Raw genomic sequence first — 20,322 nt, 5'->3', positions numbered from 1 at the left:
CATTTAGTGGTATGCAATATTTTTGGTTTGAGTAGAAAAAGGATTGAGCTGAATTTAGACTTGACTTTTATCTTTCTTCAGAAGCATCATTAGGAACCCAATACCTAGAATTATTCACTGTCTGCCTGATGTCTCAATGTTCACACTTATGTGCACATGATATAAATACACAGTGGTATATAAGAAGAGGCCATGACTGAGAAAGAGCAGGCAGTTTACCAAGAGATACTTGGTTTTGATGTTTAACAAGGCAAATATTTATAAGTTCATGACATTGCTCATATATGTTTACAATAGGGATGGGGTTTTAGTGCTTGAATAACTTTTTTTCCCCGCCTCTCTCTTTCAGGCACCACCTTCCATGGTCAATAATGAACAACGCCAACATGCTGAGCACATATTCTTATCATTTAGAAAATCAAAATCACCATTTGCTGTTTGCAAACACATTTTGGGTAAGTTTTAATAAATGAAGTTAAGCATGTACCTGTTCTTATAACTGGAACTGTGCTGTTCTGCAGCTGGGAATACGAACATCAGTTTTGATTTTGATGAAGGGTACTTTTTGATGGAGGGTGAAGCCTATTGCTGCCCTTTTTGGTTTGGTTTCTGGCAGCTTTAAAGCTGTAAGGTGTAACTTCGTGTAGCTTAGTTCCTAAACTGATTTAATAGGTTCAGATTTCCTCTGCAACATGATTATTGTAATACTGTCTAATCTGTGGAGCTTGTAGAACTGCCTGTAGTGTGATTGCTTGGCTTGATGCTTGCCATTAAATCAACCAACGATGCAATTTTATACACTTTTGCCAGATTTTGCACTGGCTCTGAAATTTTCCATGGTGAGAATTTATTTCAGGTTGAATGTCTTAGTTGCTGTTAACAGCCCAACTGTTGTGTTAAAAAAAAAAAAAAAATAGAAAAGTTTCTGTCCACCTGGTAGAAGCAGTAGAGTATTGATTCGAAGTTTTGTGGGATTATACCTGTGGAGAAAGGAAAGAGATAGGTAGGTATCACCTTTTATCAGAAATTTTTTGGGTTTTAATGGAAGTGCTCTAAATGTGATTGTATTACAAGTTTTTAAAAATAAATCTGATTTTACAGGCACTATAGAGACTTATTAGAGTTTGGCAGCTAAATAATCTGAAAATTGCAGGAGCAGTAAGCATGTAAGATTCCTACTCAGCATCACTGTACTGACCAGATGTGAGTGTTGGGGGGAGGCAAGGGGGAAGTTTCAGTGAAAGCTGACTCTGAAACGTGGTGAGGAAAACCTGGAAATTTGTGGAAAAGAACACATGCCAAAACCACAAAAAAGCAACTTTTCTTTCAAAGAATTTGCCAGAATGAACAGAGAAATATTAGAATTATGTTTAAAATATGATTATTTTCATACTTAATTAATTCCACGGTATTTTTTTTAACAGTTATTTCTAAATTTACTAGATTAGAGACTTACAATTCATGAATATTGTGATGTCAATATTGCAGGCCTACTACTGTGTTGTTAAATTATACTGTGATATATAGAGCAGGGTGTGGTTCCTTTCCTACACCCACTCCCCAACCAAAATTTTTTCTACACATGAGTTTCTTCAGGTTTTAATATATTATAGTAGTACTTCATCTGGTCCTGAAGACTGTAATCACACTTTTTGCTTTATGGGTCAGCAAAATTGATGCTATTTATTTTCACATTGATTTTTAGAGAATTTTAAGTGGGCAAAAGAACATACTTAAGTAACTCTGTAGACCATTTTGATCTCTTATAATTGATATATTCATCACTAATCAGAAATAAATAATGAAAATTCATGAAATCACCGCATCTTCTCAAAGAATGGAATTCAATTTAGCATTAATAATGAACTATCACTGCAGACACTTTTTTTTTTCTTTTGAAATGTGGCTGGTTGGAAGGAATGTGATCCTGTTTTTAACACCTTTTGGATGTCTAGAAATATTACATCCTTAAACTGTTCATGTGCTACCACTGTTGAGAAACCAGTATGTTTCCGCATGGGGCAGGTTTTTCGCGGCAGCGTAGGCAGTTGTGATGCTGAGACCTGGAACTGAGAGACTTTTCCCAAAACTTTATGCTTCTTGAGTAAGTGTTTGTACAGTCTGGACAGAAAGAACGGCTAGTTAAGACTTGGGAGTTGAGAAGGGAGAGGCAGGGATTATGAAATCGGGAACCAGGGAAGGGAAACAAGCTGTTCATGATGAAGAATAAAAGAGTTGAAGTGTGCTGAAGGGATATGTGCAGGTAAGGATGGGCAGGAACCAGAGGATCAGAGTAGATGGCTTTAAAAAGAAACAGAAAAAAATGGTCAAGACAGGAATTGGAATGGAGGTAGAGAGAGAGATAACAATGATGTTGATGGCATTTGTGGAAAGAAGAGTGTACGAGTGATACAGGGAGAGCAGTGGAGATGATGAGCATAAGGAAAAGGGGAAGAGCCACTACCATGCAGTTTCTTTAAAAACCTGGAATTTAACCCAGGAAGCATGAGGCTCTGCGTTCTTCTGCTGTAAGCTTATAGTTGTTAAACGTACTGGCAAAACTTGTCCTGCCTTTCTTTAGTAACTTCATGTAGAGGATAATGGTGCTCTGACTAGTCATAAGCTTACACTGAGTGCTGGAGGTCTGTGCTGTTAATGATTGCAGTTGTGCATCTGTAGTACTTGACGCAAAGGAGAAATTCCGTCCTCTTCTTCTTTAATAGCATTCTCTTTTTGTGTGAGCTTTGTACAGTTTGAAAAGCCAAAGACCCAGAAGTTAAATGCCAGAATTAAAATTCCCGTGCAGGAATAATGTGGCTTGTTTTTATGTATGTGTTAGACATACACATTAATCTTTTAATTAAGTGGTTACTTAGTTTTCCAAATTAAGCTAAGTAGATTTAAAGGTGGTTTATTTTGATTTAAGTGTGTTTACATTTGTAGGGTTTAGATTTGGAGCCTGATTAAATTACTTAAAAACATTTTAGCAAATTGGCTGCTATCTTGAATATAGAACTTGCATATAAAGGAAATGTGTATTATAAATTTGTGTGTATATAATCAGGGGAAGAAAGTTTGTTTTGTAGTCATTTAAAGCCCATCATCTCATGACCGAGGCTTTCTCACACAAACCCAGTTTTTCTAGTCCTGGCAGGTCACCCACCATCACTCAAACTCCACTTCTTGTTCGGGGATTTTATTTTACCATTTCATGTTTTATGCTTTTGCCACCCTGTAGCTACACCCTTTCTGAATGTTCTTTCTGTGTTTTCTACAGAGCTCAGAATGTTTTGAAACTGGCTACTGAGATGCTACCTGCTATTTCTAAGTTAAAATTTTTAAAAGCAAAAGAACAACAACAAAAATCTCTGTAGCTTTCTGTCGTCATATAAATTAAATTCAGATTCTGGGATTTCTCTTTAAATTATACTTTATAGTCACCCAAATTGTTACCTTTTTCCGTAACATCTTTTTCTAGTTTCTTTAGTGCATCTCTATACAAAGTAATCAGATATTCATATAATAAGGGCTAATGATTCCTACACCGTGGTCGTAAGTTATATTTTGATTACCTCAAGATGAATATGGAAGCTTGAACATGATGTAGAAAACCTTAAATACACCAGTCTGTAAAACTTTTGCTTTGATAATTAAACACAAATGTTATCTTTAGGCGTAAGTGGACTTGCTTCTCATCATCCATAAAATACATGTAATTTTATGCACTGTTGGTTCCAAAGGCAAGCACCCAAATGATAGAGGAGTCTTCAGTTCTGGCATGTCTGTCAAATTAATCATATCTTAATGTATTGGGACTAAATCTGTCATCTTTTTTATTTTGTTTCACAGTTGTGTTAGCATTCTTATTCCTGATCTTTGGCCCAGTCTCCCTGTGCAGCCAACTTTTCTTCCCCTGAGTCACTGACTCGAATAATACTGGACAATTTGAAATTGGGTTATTGATTATTTTTCCTCCCTTTTGAGTTGTAAATTCTTTGTCTGTTTTCATAGCAACAAAATTCCATTTAATAACAAATAATAGTAAATTCCATTAATTTTTTTGTTGGAAATACACACAAGCTAAATACATGTATGTGTTCTGATATTCAAGTTGCCTTTGTTTTTCCTCACAGAAACTAGTAAAGTGGACTATGTCCTTTTTCAAGCTGCTACAGCGATAATGGAAGCAGTTGTAAGAGAATGGATTCTCTTGGAAAAAACTAGCATCGAGTCACTGCGAACATTCCTTCTAACCTATGTCTTACAAAGGCCTAAGTAAGTACAGAAAAAATACCTCTGAACATGTGGGATTCTGCATAAAGTCTGGGTTATCCTTTTGTTTCCCAGGGTAGCGGTGGAAGATCATTTCAACAATAATTTGTCTTCCCTTCTTAACACTTAGTTGACTTCTGTAGAGTTGTTGGCTTTCCCTTATAAATTCAGACCAAATATTTGAAAAAGAAGCGTGTTTAAAATTTTATTGAGTATTGATGTTCAGAATTATTTGCAAATATATTTTTTCAATGTTGTTTACAGCCTTCAAAAGTACGTTCGGGAGCAGATTCTATTAGCAGTAGCGGTGATAGTGAAACGGGGATCATTAGACAAATCAATCGACTGCAAAAGCATTTTTCATGAAGTCAGCCAGTTGATCAGCAGCGGTAACCCCACTGTGGTAAGTATTTTATTTTTTTCTTCAAAATTTAAGCAATCTGTATCAGCAGCATAAGTTATATAGTTAGTGACTATAAAATCTTGTATACTTATCGTATCTAAAAATTAAAATTAGTAATTACGTTGATAGCTATTCAAGCAATCATTTACCAAGTCGGAGATTTTTGAATAAGAATGTTTTGGGACTAGGAGTAGTATGTGTAGTTCTTTGGTACACAATTACACCATATTTTTTTAGGGAATAGGTTTCTTTGAATAGCTGCTTTAAGTGCCACGGGTGCGTTGTTTTTTTTTTTTGTTTGTTTGTTTTTTTTTGCTTCTCTGGGTTTCTTTAATAAAAGAGCATGATCTAAAATGGATTTTCCATTAGCTGGCAGGTTCTCTACACACTCTGTTCCCCTTCCATCTGTGCAGTGCTGCACCCTCCTGTGGCTCAGCTGTCGGAATGGGCTACTGAGCAAGAGGCATAGGCCTCTGCCATTCTCTGGGGGACGGGTAGGTGGAGAGAAAGGGGTGTGAGGAAGTAAAACGTGGAATGGAAATACAAAACTTACGCTAGATTTAATGTCATACTACTAGGGGTAAGTGTTACCTTCCATACTGAGCTCAAAGTGGAAACAAGGTGTCCAATATCTATCTATGCATTTAGTGAAATTCCGTTTGCTATGCCAGGAGATAAGTTTAGAATAGGTCATAATAGAGGCATGTAACTAGAGATTAAAGAGAGGTGATTTTTCTCCTACCAAATGCAAATCGAAGAGTATGTAGATTCCATGCTGAAACTTTAACTGAAGCTTTTCTCAAAAAAAAAACAAAACCTTGAGGGAACTGGCTCATAATACTGCTGAGCATTTAGAGCAGCAGTTGTACTAGATGTGAGCAGCAAGTGTTTAACTCTGAAAATTTGATCAAAGTGTACTAGAAGTAATGCAGCTCATGTCATGGTCCTAAAAATAGTGTGTCACCTCTAAGCACAAGTGATATCCCTCCAGGGTATGGAAATTTCAGTTACACTTGTAAACCTGAATTTCACAGTTATTTAGCTTAAGGAGAACATTTCAGCCTTTTGGTTGTGTGTAATTTGGATAGAAATGGGTATTTGTTTAGAACAATGCTGAGTTTGTGCTTTTTTCCAGAAAACATAGTCTTGTTATTAAAATGGAGTTACAACTGAGGCTTTCAAGTTTTATGCATGCCAGTGTTTATGCTAATGTAGTTTATATGATCTTTCCATAAAGATACAAAAGTGGAGTAAATAGAAACCTGGATGTTGACAGGGAAGTCCTCTTTGAACTAACTCTTGCACAGTCCAGCTTTCACAGTTGTATTCTGTGCATGCACAGAATACACAGACACACTCCACTGACTACAGCATACAGCAAGCTAAGACTGCCTGCTCTAAGTATATCATCCTGGACTTGCTGCAGAACAGAGTGTGTCGCAGAGGAGCTCTGGCTGGGGGAAGGGGCAATATTTCACTCTCCTATAATCCAAGCTCCGCTTGCTGCCACCATACAGAGACCAAGTTTGGCTCAGTTTTTCATTTCCCTTTATCCACCTCTCTTCACAAGTATTACTTTCTCCGTAATTTTTCCAAAGTATTTGTGCTCAAGTTTTAAGAATAGAATTGAAAATGTCTTGAGTATATAATGATATTTTCTATTCCAGTATGCTAATGTGACTTACTAGCAAACAATGACACGTGATGCTGCTGGAACATCTTTTCTGTAAGGTGCAGTATACATTTGTTAGTCTTTGGCAAGCTGGTTATAAACACATGCTCCCATATATGTATGAGGTTTTATATTATAAAATAGCTCTCATTCATAAAAATGTTCTTGTAGTCTTCTGAGTCTTTGCTGCAAGAGAAGCTCTAGTACTGACACAGCTTCATGCGACCCAAGACTTGGCATTCTCAATAATAAGCAGTAATAAAATTGCGTGTTAGCACAGTACCTGCCACAACTGAGTTCTGAGTGGGTTCAGGGCATGCCTCTTGTGTAAGGGCATGCCTCTTGTGTAAATATATGATAACTTCAAAAGGTTGTATGGAATAATTCATACAATGAATTATCCACTTATCTTTTCAAATATGGGTGGGTGGTTTTTTTATTAGTGTCTCTGTAGTGTTCAGCCGTGCCCATCAGGCCATGTGGAACCACAGCGGTGCAGCTGCCTTGCTGCTGTGTGGAGTCTCAGCTAAGGGTGCTTCTTCAGGGTACAGTATGAAGCTAAGGGAGTGGTACTGCTTTCCCGATCCAAGATGCCCCATCAGGACAGTGCCATGCAGTGTCATGGGTGTTTCTGCACTTCACTGTAGACATGTTTATATTAGTTATTTATAAAACCAGGCCTCCATCCAAGTCAGGGACGAGGCTAGGATATGGGTGTTGGGAGAGATCAGCAGATGTTTTCCAGCTCTCTGTGCCTCCCTGACTCTTTCCACTTTTTTAACACGTCTTTCCTGCGATGTGATGTGCACTCTTGCCTCCAGCCTTGTACACTCAGGTTTCAGAAGTCTGTCATACCTTTGACTCCTAATTCTCTGTCGAGTCTCTTGGTCACTTTCTGCATCCTTCCCAGACTTCGGCTCCATGTTTCCTCTGACCTACTCCCCACCCATTTGTGTCCTCCTACCTGAGGTTCACTCCAGCAGCTGAGAAGTAACATATGGAGTCAACAGCAGGTCACTTCGTATTTAAAAATGTTTAAAGCTCTCAAATGTGGCTCTTAGCTGTTGATAGTGGCTTTCTACAGCAGTTTGTAATTGAGAGAAAGTCCTTTTTAAAAAAGCAAAGTGGTCTCTTGCCTGCTTCCTGCTTGCTTTCTCCTCTCTGCTGGCTCTGAAGCCTCCTGGCCCTTCTTTATCTTCCAAGAATAAAGTAGGTACTTAATCTTTTCCATTCCCTGCAACCCTCCACCCAGTTCCTGTCAGACATCTGTACTGGTTTTGTGTTAGGCACTCCTGCTCCATGAAATCTTTGGGACTTTTCAGTAACATCTTGTCAGGGTCAAGTCCTGAAGGTTGGCGTAATAAGGACAGCAGTGAATGTCGATGGTATTGTGTCTTTTGCATATGTCCTTTTGCAGGATTTGATATGCTTAATACCTTAAATTCTCGAGTATTAGTTAAAAATATTTTTAGAAATGGTTGTATTTTGACGATAGAACTTGAAGGTATGTTGAGTGATTGTCGTGGTTTAACCCCAGCCAGCAACTAAGCACCATGCAGCTGCTTCCCCCTCCCCCCTCCCAGGGAGATGGGGAGGAGGATCAGAAAAAAAGGTAAAACTTGTGGGTTGTGATAAGAATGGTTTAAAGTAAAATAAAATAGAATACTAACTAATAGTAATAATAATAATAATTGTTATGAAAAGGAATGTAACAAAAAAGAGAAATAAAACCCAAGAAAAGACAAGTGATGCACAATGCAGTTGCTCACCACCTGCTGACTGATGCATGAGCAGCAATTTGCCCCTCCCAGCCAACCCCCCACCCCGTTTATATACTGGGCATGACGTTCCATGGTATGAAATACCCCTTTGGCTAGTTCAGGTCAGCTGCCCCGGCTGTGCTCCCTCCCAGCTTCTTGCACACCTGCTTGCTGGCAGAGCATGGGAAACTGAAAATCCTTAACTTAAGTGCTACTTAGCAACAACTAAAACATCAGTGGGTTATCAACATTATTCTCATCCTAAATCCAAAACCCAGCACTGGACCAGCTACTAAGAAGAAAATTAACTCTATCCCAGCCGAAAGGAAGACAGTGATGTTGTGACAAACTGACATGGGAGCAAGACTGATGGATGAACTGTTGAGAATGAAAAAATGGAAGGGAGATTGGAAGGAAGAGAAGAAGAATAGTGATGAAAGGAAGAAAGTGGGCAGGAAATTAAAAAGATGGCTTTAGTATTGACTAATCTCTTAATAATGTACATGTCAAGGAAATAACAGGGCACTAAGGAGAGGTAATATTACAAGGATGGGAAGGATGTGTGGTTAGAGCCAGGGTTTGAACCTGGAGTATTGGCTCCTGCTGCTGCTTCTCTGCCATATGGACCTTTATGGATCTCATGGAAGAAACCTCTGTCTGAGAAGGAAAATCAGACTATAGGTAATCTGGCTGCCTAGTCATTTATTAATGAGTTTAGGTAGTAATCCTCTGGAAGGACAAGGGTTAGCTTTGGAGTTCCTGGTTTTGCTTTTCCTGGCTCCTCCGGTAACATCGATACAAGCAATCATGAAGGAGAGTCTGTAATCTCCCTCCAATAGCAATTTCAGGACCTCTTTTCAAAATCTTCATCTCTGGGGGACAGAGCTTCTGGCAGTAGACACAGTATCATGGGCCAATCTTAAAATGCTAAATGCATGTTTTCTATCACTGATTTCAAGATTTTGGAGAATTGTGTGGGCCAAGTCCTTCCCAGCTATAAATGCCTTCAATTTCTTGGCCTTTTCTTTTTGTGTTAGAATATTCTGCTTTTGCATAGCTGAAGGATTTCGTTTGTCCTTCATCCCTGCCAGAAGGACAAGAATCCTGGCAGCAAAGGTGACTGTTTCCCAGGAGGAGGAGCTGGTCTGCATGTGAACATAGTCAGATGGACTTTGTTTAAAACTGGGGTAGGATATGGGTCACACATAGATTTCTTCCAGAATATGGGTAGGCAGATGCAGAGGGGTTCAAGTGCTGTAGACCTGACATGGGACTGGGAAGCAACAGAAGCTGGTGTGGTTTTTTGTTTGGTTTTTGTGGGGGTTTTTTTGTTTTTTTTTTTTTTTAAGATCTGCAGTGCATACAGTAGAATGTATTCTAATATAAAGCTCCATACCTGAAGCCTAAATTTTACTGTATATGCAAGACTACTTGTCAAGACTTACTGGAAGAGCTCTGGGATCCTAACAGTTCCTTCTGTCAAAATCTCTAAATCTGTTGGTCTGTTTCCCAGTGTTCGTGGTTGGGCTAGAGAGGAAATTCAGATGCTTCAGGTTTCCTAAAACTGCTGAGGAATGTGCTGTGGATGGATTTCATGTGAACAGTGGGAAATACTAATAAGCAGAACTCTAGGCATTCATCTTCATTGAAATTAATCTATCAATAATAATGGCTGCATAGATAACTAGTTACATTTATTTAGCATTTATGGTTCTTACTTCTATTCTTTAAGAGGAATTTTACTTCGGATCCCTGTCTAGCTGTTGCTGTCTCATGTGGTAGGGTAGGAGTTGGAGAGACTGTCATGACTTTTACATTTTGACAAAAACATATCCCCCTTCTACCCTCAGCTGTATCTTCTGGTCTAATAAAATTATTACCTTGTCCTATGAACCTTACTGCCCTTGAGACATGTTGAGTATAAAAACCAGATGGCAAACCAGGATATTTAAGCTGTTTCCTTCATGCTGACAAGTGCTCTATAAAGGCCTAAGTTAGTGTGTTAAAGATTGGTTTGGGAATTTTAGGGATCCAGAAACTACTCCAAATATGCGGTTAAAACTCGGTAATAGAAATGTAAGAGAACTTTAAACATAAGTATTTTTTTAGTAGTTGTATTAACCAGGGTCCCTTTTAAAGTTTTCTGATTTTCCTTTTGAAAGAGAGCCTACTTTACTGGAGATGCAGTACAGCAAGACTCCAGCTTAGTTGCTTAATAACTTTAATATTAGAAATTGATAGCTCCCAGTATTATCATGTACAGTAGAGCTACTGTTTCAAAGACAGGGCTGGGAAGTGAGAAGACGCGATCCAGAGGAGAGATGTGTGCCCCCTGTTCTATGTATGGCATCCATGACTCTTCATTTCCTCAGTTCTGCCGTCTCATGAGATGCGCTGGTGTGGAGGCCCTCACCTGTAGACCTCAGAGACTCATTGGGAAGGAAGAAATGATGCCTTTCCATGTGTTACACCTATATTTCTTTTATTACTGTGGTGACACACAAATAAACACCCTTGAGGGGAAAAGCCTCTTTAAGAAGTTTATTGACCCTAGCTGCTCAGTCTTTGGTTTAGTCCCTTTTCCTCTCAGAGATACTGCCCTTCTGAATATATACATTCAGTAATAAACTGGATCTCTGTGGGAGTCTACTTAAAAACAACCAGCCTTCTCCTTCCTAACCTCTTTTTTTTTTTTCTTTAAATGGAACTACTGTGGAGCACAGCCATGTAACGCAGCTCATTTGGCATATCTGGCAGTATGGCAGGCAGAGGCAGGCAAGAAGGACCAGGAATGAGTACTGGGAAAAGTGGGGGGAGAGGGGACACCTGCCTGCCAAAGAGTACTTGCCAGGATGATGTATGTTTAAAGCCAGGTGATACTGATGGCGAGCTGCATGGCTAGTCTTACTATGCACTATTTTGAATTTAATTGAAAGTCTTGGATTTGTTCATGCAACTACTCTAGGAGTGGAGATTCCGCTGGTGCCTTTCAGACAAGAACCTGGAGAAGGATATGTTACCTCTAGATAGATGGTTTTCAGACCTTCACTTTTTTGATGAGATTAATTTTTTTTTTCTCCTCCTGATTCCTGCTTCACAACTTTGCCTGTCCCCAGAGAAACAAAGAAAAGCATGTTTTGCACCCTGAGCTCCAGCAAACTCTGCCTGGACCTCTTCCATTATTAGTAGAGACTGCTTCTTCCCTTCTCTCTTTGGCCAAAGCCTGCATGCTTCACATGCCACAGGATCATCTTCCTGTGGCCCCCAGTGATTCACAGCGGAATTGGTTTTCTCATTTTCAGCTCAACCTTGGGGGTTTCCCTTGCTTGGTTTGCCTGGTTCCCTCCAGGGAAGGGAAGCAGGGTCTTGCCCGTTGTGCTGCTGTAGTTGTGGTGTGTTAACCTGGTGCTGCTTGTCTGTCTTTGCATGGTGGCAGAGGAGGAATGGGAGGAAAGGGGTGCGCTGCCCAGTCAGTCCCTTACTGCTGACAGCACAAAACTGCAGCTGTGGGTCCTATTCCTATCATCCTGTCCCTGCTCTACAGCTTTTTTCCACCAGTTGGCTCATTTGGGAAGGAACAAACAGATAAAATCCAGTGGGTTCTTCCTGGTGCTTGCTTATATTTCTTCAGAATATATTCTGGTTTTCTTTGGTTGGGAACTACTACTTCAGCTCCTGGGTTCCCCCACCCCCGATTGCAATACTCACAAATTGAAAAGCTGGAGTGGCCCCAGTTACTTTGTGTACATAATGGTATTTCTTTTGGTCCTGTGGCCATCCTGTTAACCTTTCCATTTGGAGTTACAGCTTACATTCTGGGGATTTAGATACTCTGAAAATGTTAGCAAATACAGCTATGCTTATTCAAGGAAGTTAGGGAAGAAGTATATTACTGCTTTATAAAGGAAGCCTTGCTTTAAACAGTTTATTTGGTAAAATTGCATTTGACACATTCTCACTACAGAATTTTATCACCTAGGAGCAGCACAGCAAATTCTACCTCTGATAGATGTACTCTTTGATTCTTCCTGCTCTTGTGCAAGTTAAAATTAGCTGGTTTAGGGATATTATTAAATGCTTCTTGTGGCTTCCCTTTGGTTTCAGTAACAGACTTTACATTATACGGATGGAGACAAAAAGTCCTCTAAATGCATATTCAGGCTGGCAGTGATCTAATGTAACAGGGTAGATGTTATGATTTGCTCTGTTCAAATGAGACCTTTATTCTTTTAAATATACTTACTCATTTTTCTGTAGGTATAAATGACACTTGCAGAAGGCAGGGGGAGGGCGTTGCTTGATAGTCTAGGTTTTGTAGTAAAATGAATGATTTAATCAAACCCTTGACAACCTAGCTGTATCTCTGCTCTGAATTTTAGAACAGAGGAAACATTTTTGGTGTTGTAACTCATTCTTTGTTGGCTTTTCTGCCTCAGAGCTGGTATACCACATGTCTGGTTTTTTTTCTAAGCTGTATTTGAACTCTTCTTCCTTTCAGATGCTTTGTAACCTAACTACCCTCAAATGAAGCAGTTCACTTATTCCATGGGCAGTCCAGGCACAAGTGTGAAATCCCTTCAAACATTATGGCTTTAACTTTTGTTATAGGGGACATTCCAGTTGGAGGAATAAGTTGCATTTACCTTCTGCATCTGAGTTTTATGAATGATATATAAATATTGTTTACTGTTAAAATGGTGCATGGTCTTGCTGTAGTGTCTGTCTTTTATTAGAGCAATTTAAAAAGAAAACCACTAAAACGATGTTAGTCCTGGGTGTCTGATTGCCAAGTTAATCTCTTATCACAAGTCCCATTGATCTTCTGTTTGAGCAGCTGAGAGTCTATTTTATGTATAGCGATCTTTCATAAAGTTTATTCCTGGTAATAAAGCTAACTGGGGTGAGTGCCAAGCTATTCTCAGAGGCAGTCTGCTCTCAACAAGAGAAGTATTTTATTTTGTTAGATGGGGTTATTGTTTGGGTATGTACTTGTGGCAGAACTAGTGAAATTGCTAGCGAGTGAGTCAAACTCGGTTCAGAGGTGTACTCTTACTGGTATGAAGTTAATGGCATTACTGCGCAATAGACATTCAGATCTGACTTTTAATATGATGCCCAGAGTCACGTGCATTTTCTACTTATTACTGTATGGTATTACTAAATTGGATTGTTAATCTCTTCTGTGGTGTGGCAAAAACCTTAAAAAAAGCACTATGAAACAACAAAAAAACCCCCTCCATCCTAGAACTTTACATGTATTAAGTGCATTCGATTTTATTATGTGAAGATGAAGTAATTTTATTTCACAGAGCAGAACTGTATTGGTTTATCTGAAATTATGTTGTTTTTCAGATTTTTGAAATCTTTCTTCTAATAGCCTGCATTTGTGTTGAGTTGTCTTCATACCAAACATACATGTAAATTAAAAAAATGTATTTCAAAATATTAGTAGTTAACCTTCAGTAAAGTTACTTTTCATAAAGTAAAATTTTACTTTTAGTAAAGTTTACTTAAGCTTTATTCCAGAGTTTCTGAAGTATTACTGTGTATTCAGAAGAGTTCAATAGATGGCAGGGCACATGTTCTTTTAAGCTAATTAGTTTGTTCATATGAAAACAGCAATCTTACTACTATGCACAACAATCTATATAAATTCCTATAGTCTTACGGCAGTTTTGGGAAGCAGTGGTGGTTTTGTATGCAGCTCTATGCAAATGCTTGACATTGCAAGGACAGGTTACAGGTCTTGATCTGTTCCTCTGCTCTTGTCTGTAAGCTGAACTCCTGGGGACTGGCACCTACTTTCTAGGAAACCAATCTCAAGCAATCTCCTCTCAGCCTGTTGTTGCAGTAAATTTTAAATTACTGGCCAATATCTTATTTTGGTCTTCTCCTGCTCTGGTGATCTGGATATATGGGAGTACTTACAATCCCTCATGGATGCAAGGGGTAAGCGCAGATGCAGATAGTGACAGGAGGGTGTGGATGTTCCCATAATGCACACAGCACCCTTGGGATGGTGAGGGAATGGGGCAGGATTTGCACCCCAGGTATTGAAATACCAAGGTGAAGGAGTTGGTGGGATGCTGGGAATTCAGTGGGAGGGAGGAGAGTGGAGGGATGTAGCATGCCCTCGTGTTCACTGTGAGCTAGGCTGCTGGAGGGAGTAAAGTGTGTAAATCTCTAGTAACGTCACGCTTCTCCTTTCATGCTCAAAGCAGGTACTGATGTCAGAACTACCTGCAATAGCTCTTATTGAAATCAGGGGGGCAGGTCACTGCTCAAGCTGCTTATCAGGCTCTTAGCAGATTCAGTCAGCTTAGCTGCATCCATTGCTCTGTACATCTTTGAAGAGATTTCTTTACCATCAGTCATAAAACTTAACCTTCCTTTTAAGTTTCTACTTGAAATAAGGATAAAAGCACACAAAAAAAACTGGAGTGTGCTTTTATTATGCAATAGCACATTACTATCCAAACAGAAAGGATAAATTATTATATACCATATAAGCAAACTGGAGAAAATGGAAGGAGAAAATATCTATTATTTCAGCTAATATTAACTATTTGTAATCATGGTGGGAACAAACATTTTTTTCGTATTGCTCCGTGCCTGTCATTTGAACTTACTGATTTATTTTCCAATAATTGGCAACCAACTGCAAGTGATGGGTGGTCTGCATCACTGCCCTGCTTGTCCTGTGGTGATCTGAATGGTGGCTTGGTGTGAAGATCTTTGCGTGATAAAGCAGAAGCAGCTTAGCTTTAGCCAGGCTGTTGTACTATTGTAATCATTAATACCACATGGTAATCATGGTATATTATAGAGCATCAAACTGTCCAGATTTGTAGTTGCAACTAATAGTGTCCTTACATCATGGCTTCTCTGAGCTGAAAAGTATCAGTGTGTCAGTAATTCAAGCATCAAATAAAAGCCTGCATTTTTAAAGTATTTAGAGAGCCTTGTGAAATTTCTGTATCTCTTGGCACATAATGAAATTGGGCAGTGTTCTCTGGCAACTTTGCATTATTCCTTTAAAAACATGTATTCTTATCTGAAGCATTGTTCTAGAGCCAAACTTCGGGGTTTTTTTTTAGTTTGGAGTTTTTTTCATTTTGGTTTTTTTTTTTCACCCAGATTAATTCTTTTCATATGGAACTTTTAATGTTGGATTTAAAACTCAGTGTTAGCCTACGCTAATTTTTTTATATTGGATCAAATCTGGATTTCCTCTAAATAAAAAATATTTATGGTGCAAATAGCTTACACAGAAATTTGGAAATAAAATACTGAAATGTTTGAGCTAATTAGAAATATTTCTAAGTCTAGTATAGAACTGACAAAATTGCACTTTTGCTGGAGTAGTTTAAAGCGTGATGATGTTTTTCACTGGCTAAACATTGCTTTTATCATACGTGACGTGTGACAGTGGTGACTGTAGATGAGAAATAGTCCACTTGAAATAAATAGTTATTTCTTTAAAATGGGAAAGCTCAGATTTAACAACTGATCAGCAATATGCTGGTCCACTGTATAGCTTTATGATATAGTAGAAGAGAAAACCCATATATTATCACGAAGCCACTATGTTCTATCTGTCTGGGACTTATTTAGCAAGTAAGAATGTTAATTTAGTGTATACTGGCTAAGATAACTAGTTGTCTGGGGGGTCAAGGTACTGACTTCAGAGGCATTTCTGAACAAAGATGTTGCAGTTGGTGGGTGGATGGCACTGGTCTCAGCTGTTGTATGAGCTTGCATAAATAGTATCATCTCCACTTTAATCTTTCGGGTGTTCAGAGGTAGTGTGCATATTTCTGTTTAACCCCTGGACACTTGCTGGCATGCATGACCCTTTAACAATTCCTACCCCTCTGTCCATCCCTGGCACCTTGGCTCCAAACAGTCTGGGAGGATAGCCAGTAATTTTCAAGTTTTTTGTTGAGAACATCTCTTTAACAAAAAGTGTTTTCATTTCATCAGTATACAGTTTCTTTCTATTGTGCTTGTTACAGTAGTGTATGGCACACTTCTGAAGTACTACTTGCATCTCCACTGTACATATTTACTCCCCTTTGTGTGTAATGATCAGTTAAAATATATTAAAACTGGTGATGATGGTTACTGGACTTTGGCATCAGGAAAAAAAGCTTTTTTTTATTTCAAAAAACAGCAACAAAGGCTGGAGCAGTGTGTTTCATAAAGGAAGGCTGGCTTTTAAGTTGTGTTTTAGGATAAGCATTTGATTTACATCACCTTAAATTTTGAGAATGAAAAAGATACCTAAACCTTCAGTCTTCGTGGATCTGTCTCTCTGAAATTAATGTGCCTTTTTCTGACCAATTTTTGCATTGCTTCAGAGACATCGTTCTAGTAGTTTTAAAGGTTATTTCTGAGGCTTGTGGATGTTGTGCTTTGGAGGGAAGTATCCAAAAGCTTTCAAGCCTCAGAGCTTTCTGCGTATTCCTCTCTTTTTTTTTTTTTTTGGTGGAGGGAGAGGGAAAAGATGTAGTAGATGTTGTATTGCAGGTGTTGTTTTTTGACTAGCTTTTTTCACTTTCGGTGGTATAAATTTAATCATTATCAAATACCAACACGGTAAGTGTAGCAAATGCAAAGAAGGGCCAAAACAAACTTCAGAGTGACCTGAACTATTAGATCAATAGAAACAAGTGGAAACTGCTTCTTCCCTGAAACTAATACCTATAAAGCCCTGTGCACAGGGAGAGAAAGTAAACAGCAACGCTGGGAAATGGATTGTAGTAAGTTTGTTTCCATTTTGTAGTGATGATTGCACAGGTGCTAGCTTTTATATTGCTCAAATACTTGAATTTCTTTTGTAAGGATGGAGCCTTGATGATTCCAGAGATGGTTCACCCAAGGACCTATACTCCTGAAAGTTTGACTTGTTCTAGTTTGTGTTAGAAGAAACTGAAGTAATAGTAATAGAAGAATGCTAATAAAAAAATTAAAGGACGATGTAGGTGGTATTACATTACTGGACATCCTTTAGTTATATTATTCCCCCTTATTTTTTTTATAGCAAACTTTGGCCTGTTCCATTTTAACGGCGTTGTTGAGCGAGTTCTCAAGTTCAAGTAAAACCAGCAACATTGGACTAAGCATGGAGTTCCATGGTAACTGTAAACGTATATTTCAGGTAAACTAGTTCTGTATCAATATATGCTACCTGTCTTTCTAAAATTTAAACATTGAGAAGCAGAAGTACTTTCTTGTGCCAGGTGCATTCAGGTACAGTGCGTGCCTAACAGCATTTAATAGGACAAATATTATATTATAAATGCAGATACTGGCTACTTCAGGAAAGTTGATAATGTATTTTTTTTAAATGTGTATGAAAAAGGTGCAATCCCTTTTTGCCCATTTTATGAATGTAGAGCTACAGATCTTTATGTGGTTGGACTCTTTAATTCCTTGGCTACCAATTGCAAACAAAACGAATACTCTGTGGAACAATGATAGTCTTAAATATAGCTTTGGTTTAAAGCCAAGGAGAGCTATGTATTTAAAAATATTATTGCAGATGGTGTAGTCTGGTTGTCTCAGATGTATTGTTTGGCCAGGCAGAAATGTTTTTGTGAAGGCATTGCTTTAAACTGACTGTTGTGGAACAACTTACCAACTTTTTTTCATGCCAAAGACCAACCCTCTCCTCCACCAGTTGTTAAAAACATATTGTTAAGTTTTTCTTTTAATGACTAGCATTTGTGAGAAGATTTTTTTTTTTTTCTTTACAAACACAATCTATTAATTTTGGCAAAAGAGGGGGAGGGGTTCTGACTGACAACTTCAGAATATTTTCTGTATTTTAATGAAAAATAGAGTGAAAACAGAAAATTCTTTTCTCTTTAGAAAGGTATTTCTTTTTAATCAACACTTTAATTAATGACTGAGAGACTCTAATATATTGTGTTCGTCCTGACTATAGGAGGACGATCTGCGGCAGATCTTCATGCTCACAGTAGAGGTACTTCAGGAATTCAGCAGACGTGAAAACCTCAATGCTCAGATGTCTTCAGTGTTTCAGCGTTATCTTGCACTAGCCAATCAGGTCTTAAGCTGGAACTTCCTTCCTCCAAATTATATCCTTTTAATGTCAGGCCCTTTATTTTGGCTGACTTGGGTCACTTCTTACCAGGTGATAAGTAAAGTCTTTGTGAGGAGAGACAAATGTAAAATTTATAAGCCTTATTTAGTCCTTGATTTATGTTTTCTTCCATTAGTGCTCTTGGTCACCCCTGTGCTTGCTAACAGATGCCTACATACAGAAGCTGCTGTTGCTCTTCATTAAAGTTTTAAAGTATTTTATATAAAAGGCAAAACTCGTTCATCAGAGCAGCCCCCAGTTACGGGTTGATGGTCTATCTGGTTGGTGCAGGGGAGAGGAAAAGTGTAATATGCTGCTTTAGTGCAGAACCAAATGGTGAAGAGGTCTAAGCTCTGTTTGAATTTTTATGTGGAGATCTGATCTGTCCTGCTTTTCTCCCTCAGAAGAGGAGGGGGCAGGTAAATGCCCCATCATCTAGGAATGTGCATGCTCAACTGAATCCCCATAAAAGAGCATGGTCATATACCTAGAACATGTAATAGGTTCTCTTTGGTCTGAAGAAAAAGTATTTGCTAGCTGAGAGGAGAAATGGCATCTCCTTTTTACACAGGTGCCATTGCTTCCATTTTGATATCTTTCTGATGTGTGCTGATTGTGAAAGTCCAGAGAAAGGTGGAGATGGGAAGTAGAGGAGGAAATGGGAAGCAGAAAGAGAAAGTCTTAGTGAGGGAGAGAAGAAAAAAAGATACAAAAATGCTCAGCCCAAAAAATGGGCTAGAAGAATATTGTAGAAATAATCAATCATATTCTCTATTTAATAGAGGGTTAAGACACCACTTGCAGTAAAACATTACAATGCCTCTTCTAATAGCTAGACCGTCTTTAAGATGCTCAGTGAACTTTCCAAGAGCCAAATTTTTAAGCTGGTTTATAAACTTTTTGCTTAAAACCTTCTGAAATTGCTACTAAGTTATACATACTGCAGGAATCTTGATGTTGCCTGCAAATCTACTGTAAAGGATTTTATTTGCTTTCTTGGTTTGACAGTCAGAAGGCGATATCTGTGTGTTTCTGTTGTCTTTGATTCTGTTCATTATGCAGCAGGCAGCAAAAGTGAAATTTATTTGAAACCGGATATTCCATGATTCACATCTGTAAAGCAGGATACCAGTTATATTGTCTTTATGGAAGGTGCCATGGATTAAAAGTAAATATCCCACTCCTGTTAATCACTGAAGTGATTTGGTAGGGGTCCAGAGAGGAATTTAATGCATGTGCCTACAAGACTGAGACTGGAGTCAAGTTATTGCACCTTATAAAAGTTTTTGGAAGAGGATTTGGGATTTGTAAGAATTCAAATAATGAATTTTTTTTTTTCCTAAGCTGTAATCTTAAATAGAAAGGAAATGCTCTTGTGTTGTGCAGTGGTGGTTCCTTCTGAATTTTAGTCTTGCTCTGTGCAAACCTCTGACGTAGTCCTAAACACTGATCTTGTTACAGTTTGAAAGTGAAGGCTCTAGTTCTTCATGAGCACTTTATCCTAGGCTAAGGTTTGCGGTGGTGGAGCTAGATATATGTAAGCAAGATGTGGAGCCTTGGGAGTTCCAGCTTTCATTTATACCTCTATATAATATGAAGTGATTTAGTCTATAGGTGCTAGTGAGTAAGTGTCAATTGAAATAGCTAAGCAAGCCATACTGCTGCTTAAGGTTAACAGTGTTTTCTGCTACTTGGCCTACTTAAGATACTACAGCTGTTAAACAAGTTCTGGCCACTTCTGGAGATCAGATGGTCCTTTAGTCTGAACTACCACAAGTGCTTTTAAGTGGCTCTATTTCAAGTCTTTTCATAACTTCTGCTCCACTTGATACCGTCTTTTTGTTTTCTACCATTGGATGTTTCAGTTTGCTGTAAAAATTACAGCACCAGCTTGGGTCTCCCTCCTCTATGTAGCAACCTGTTTTCACAGAATTTGGAATGGCTTTAATCATCCTGGAGAAATGTGGGTCTTAGCTGATGAAGATTCAATAACTGTTGGGGTTTACAGCACAATGTTGATTGTATTGTGGCATAAATAGCTCTCTCTTTTTTTTTTTTTTTTTTTTTTTTTTTTTAGAAGACTTGTTTAAAAGTAACTGTTGATTGT

At 38.4% G+C, this 20,322-nt stretch overlaps 1 protein-coding gene across 1 annotated transcript in view; it reads left to right on the top strand.

The window, feature by feature from the left end:
- Positions 1-355: 355 nt before the first annotated feature.
- Positions 356-20,322, top strand: part of XPO4 (exportin 4) — a 55,723-nt gene continuing 35,756 nt past the window's right edge. The window contains exons 1-5 of the mRNA XM_050897414.1: positions 356-455; positions 4,134-4,275; positions 4,537-4,675; positions 17,151-17,267; positions 18,057-18,210. Of these exons, the coding sequence (XP_050753371.1) occupies positions 362-455; positions 4,134-4,275; positions 4,537-4,675; positions 17,151-17,267; positions 18,057-18,210 (646 nt within the window). The 5' untranslated portion in view covers positions 356-361. The remainder of the gene's footprint in view (positions 456-4,133; positions 4,276-4,536; positions 4,676-17,150; positions 17,268-18,056; positions 18,211-20,322) is intronic.

The sequence above is a fragment of the Gymnogyps californianus genome, chromosome 1 (assembly GCF_018139145.2).
Source record: "Gymnogyps californianus isolate 813 chromosome 1, ASM1813914v2, whole genome shotgun sequence".
Classification (NCBI taxonomy): Eukaryota; Metazoa; Chordata; class Aves; order Accipitriformes; family Cathartidae; genus Gymnogyps; species Gymnogyps californianus.
The sequence above is the reverse complement of the archived record's forward strand: the minus strand, read 5'-3'. Positions and strand labels throughout refer to the sequence as shown.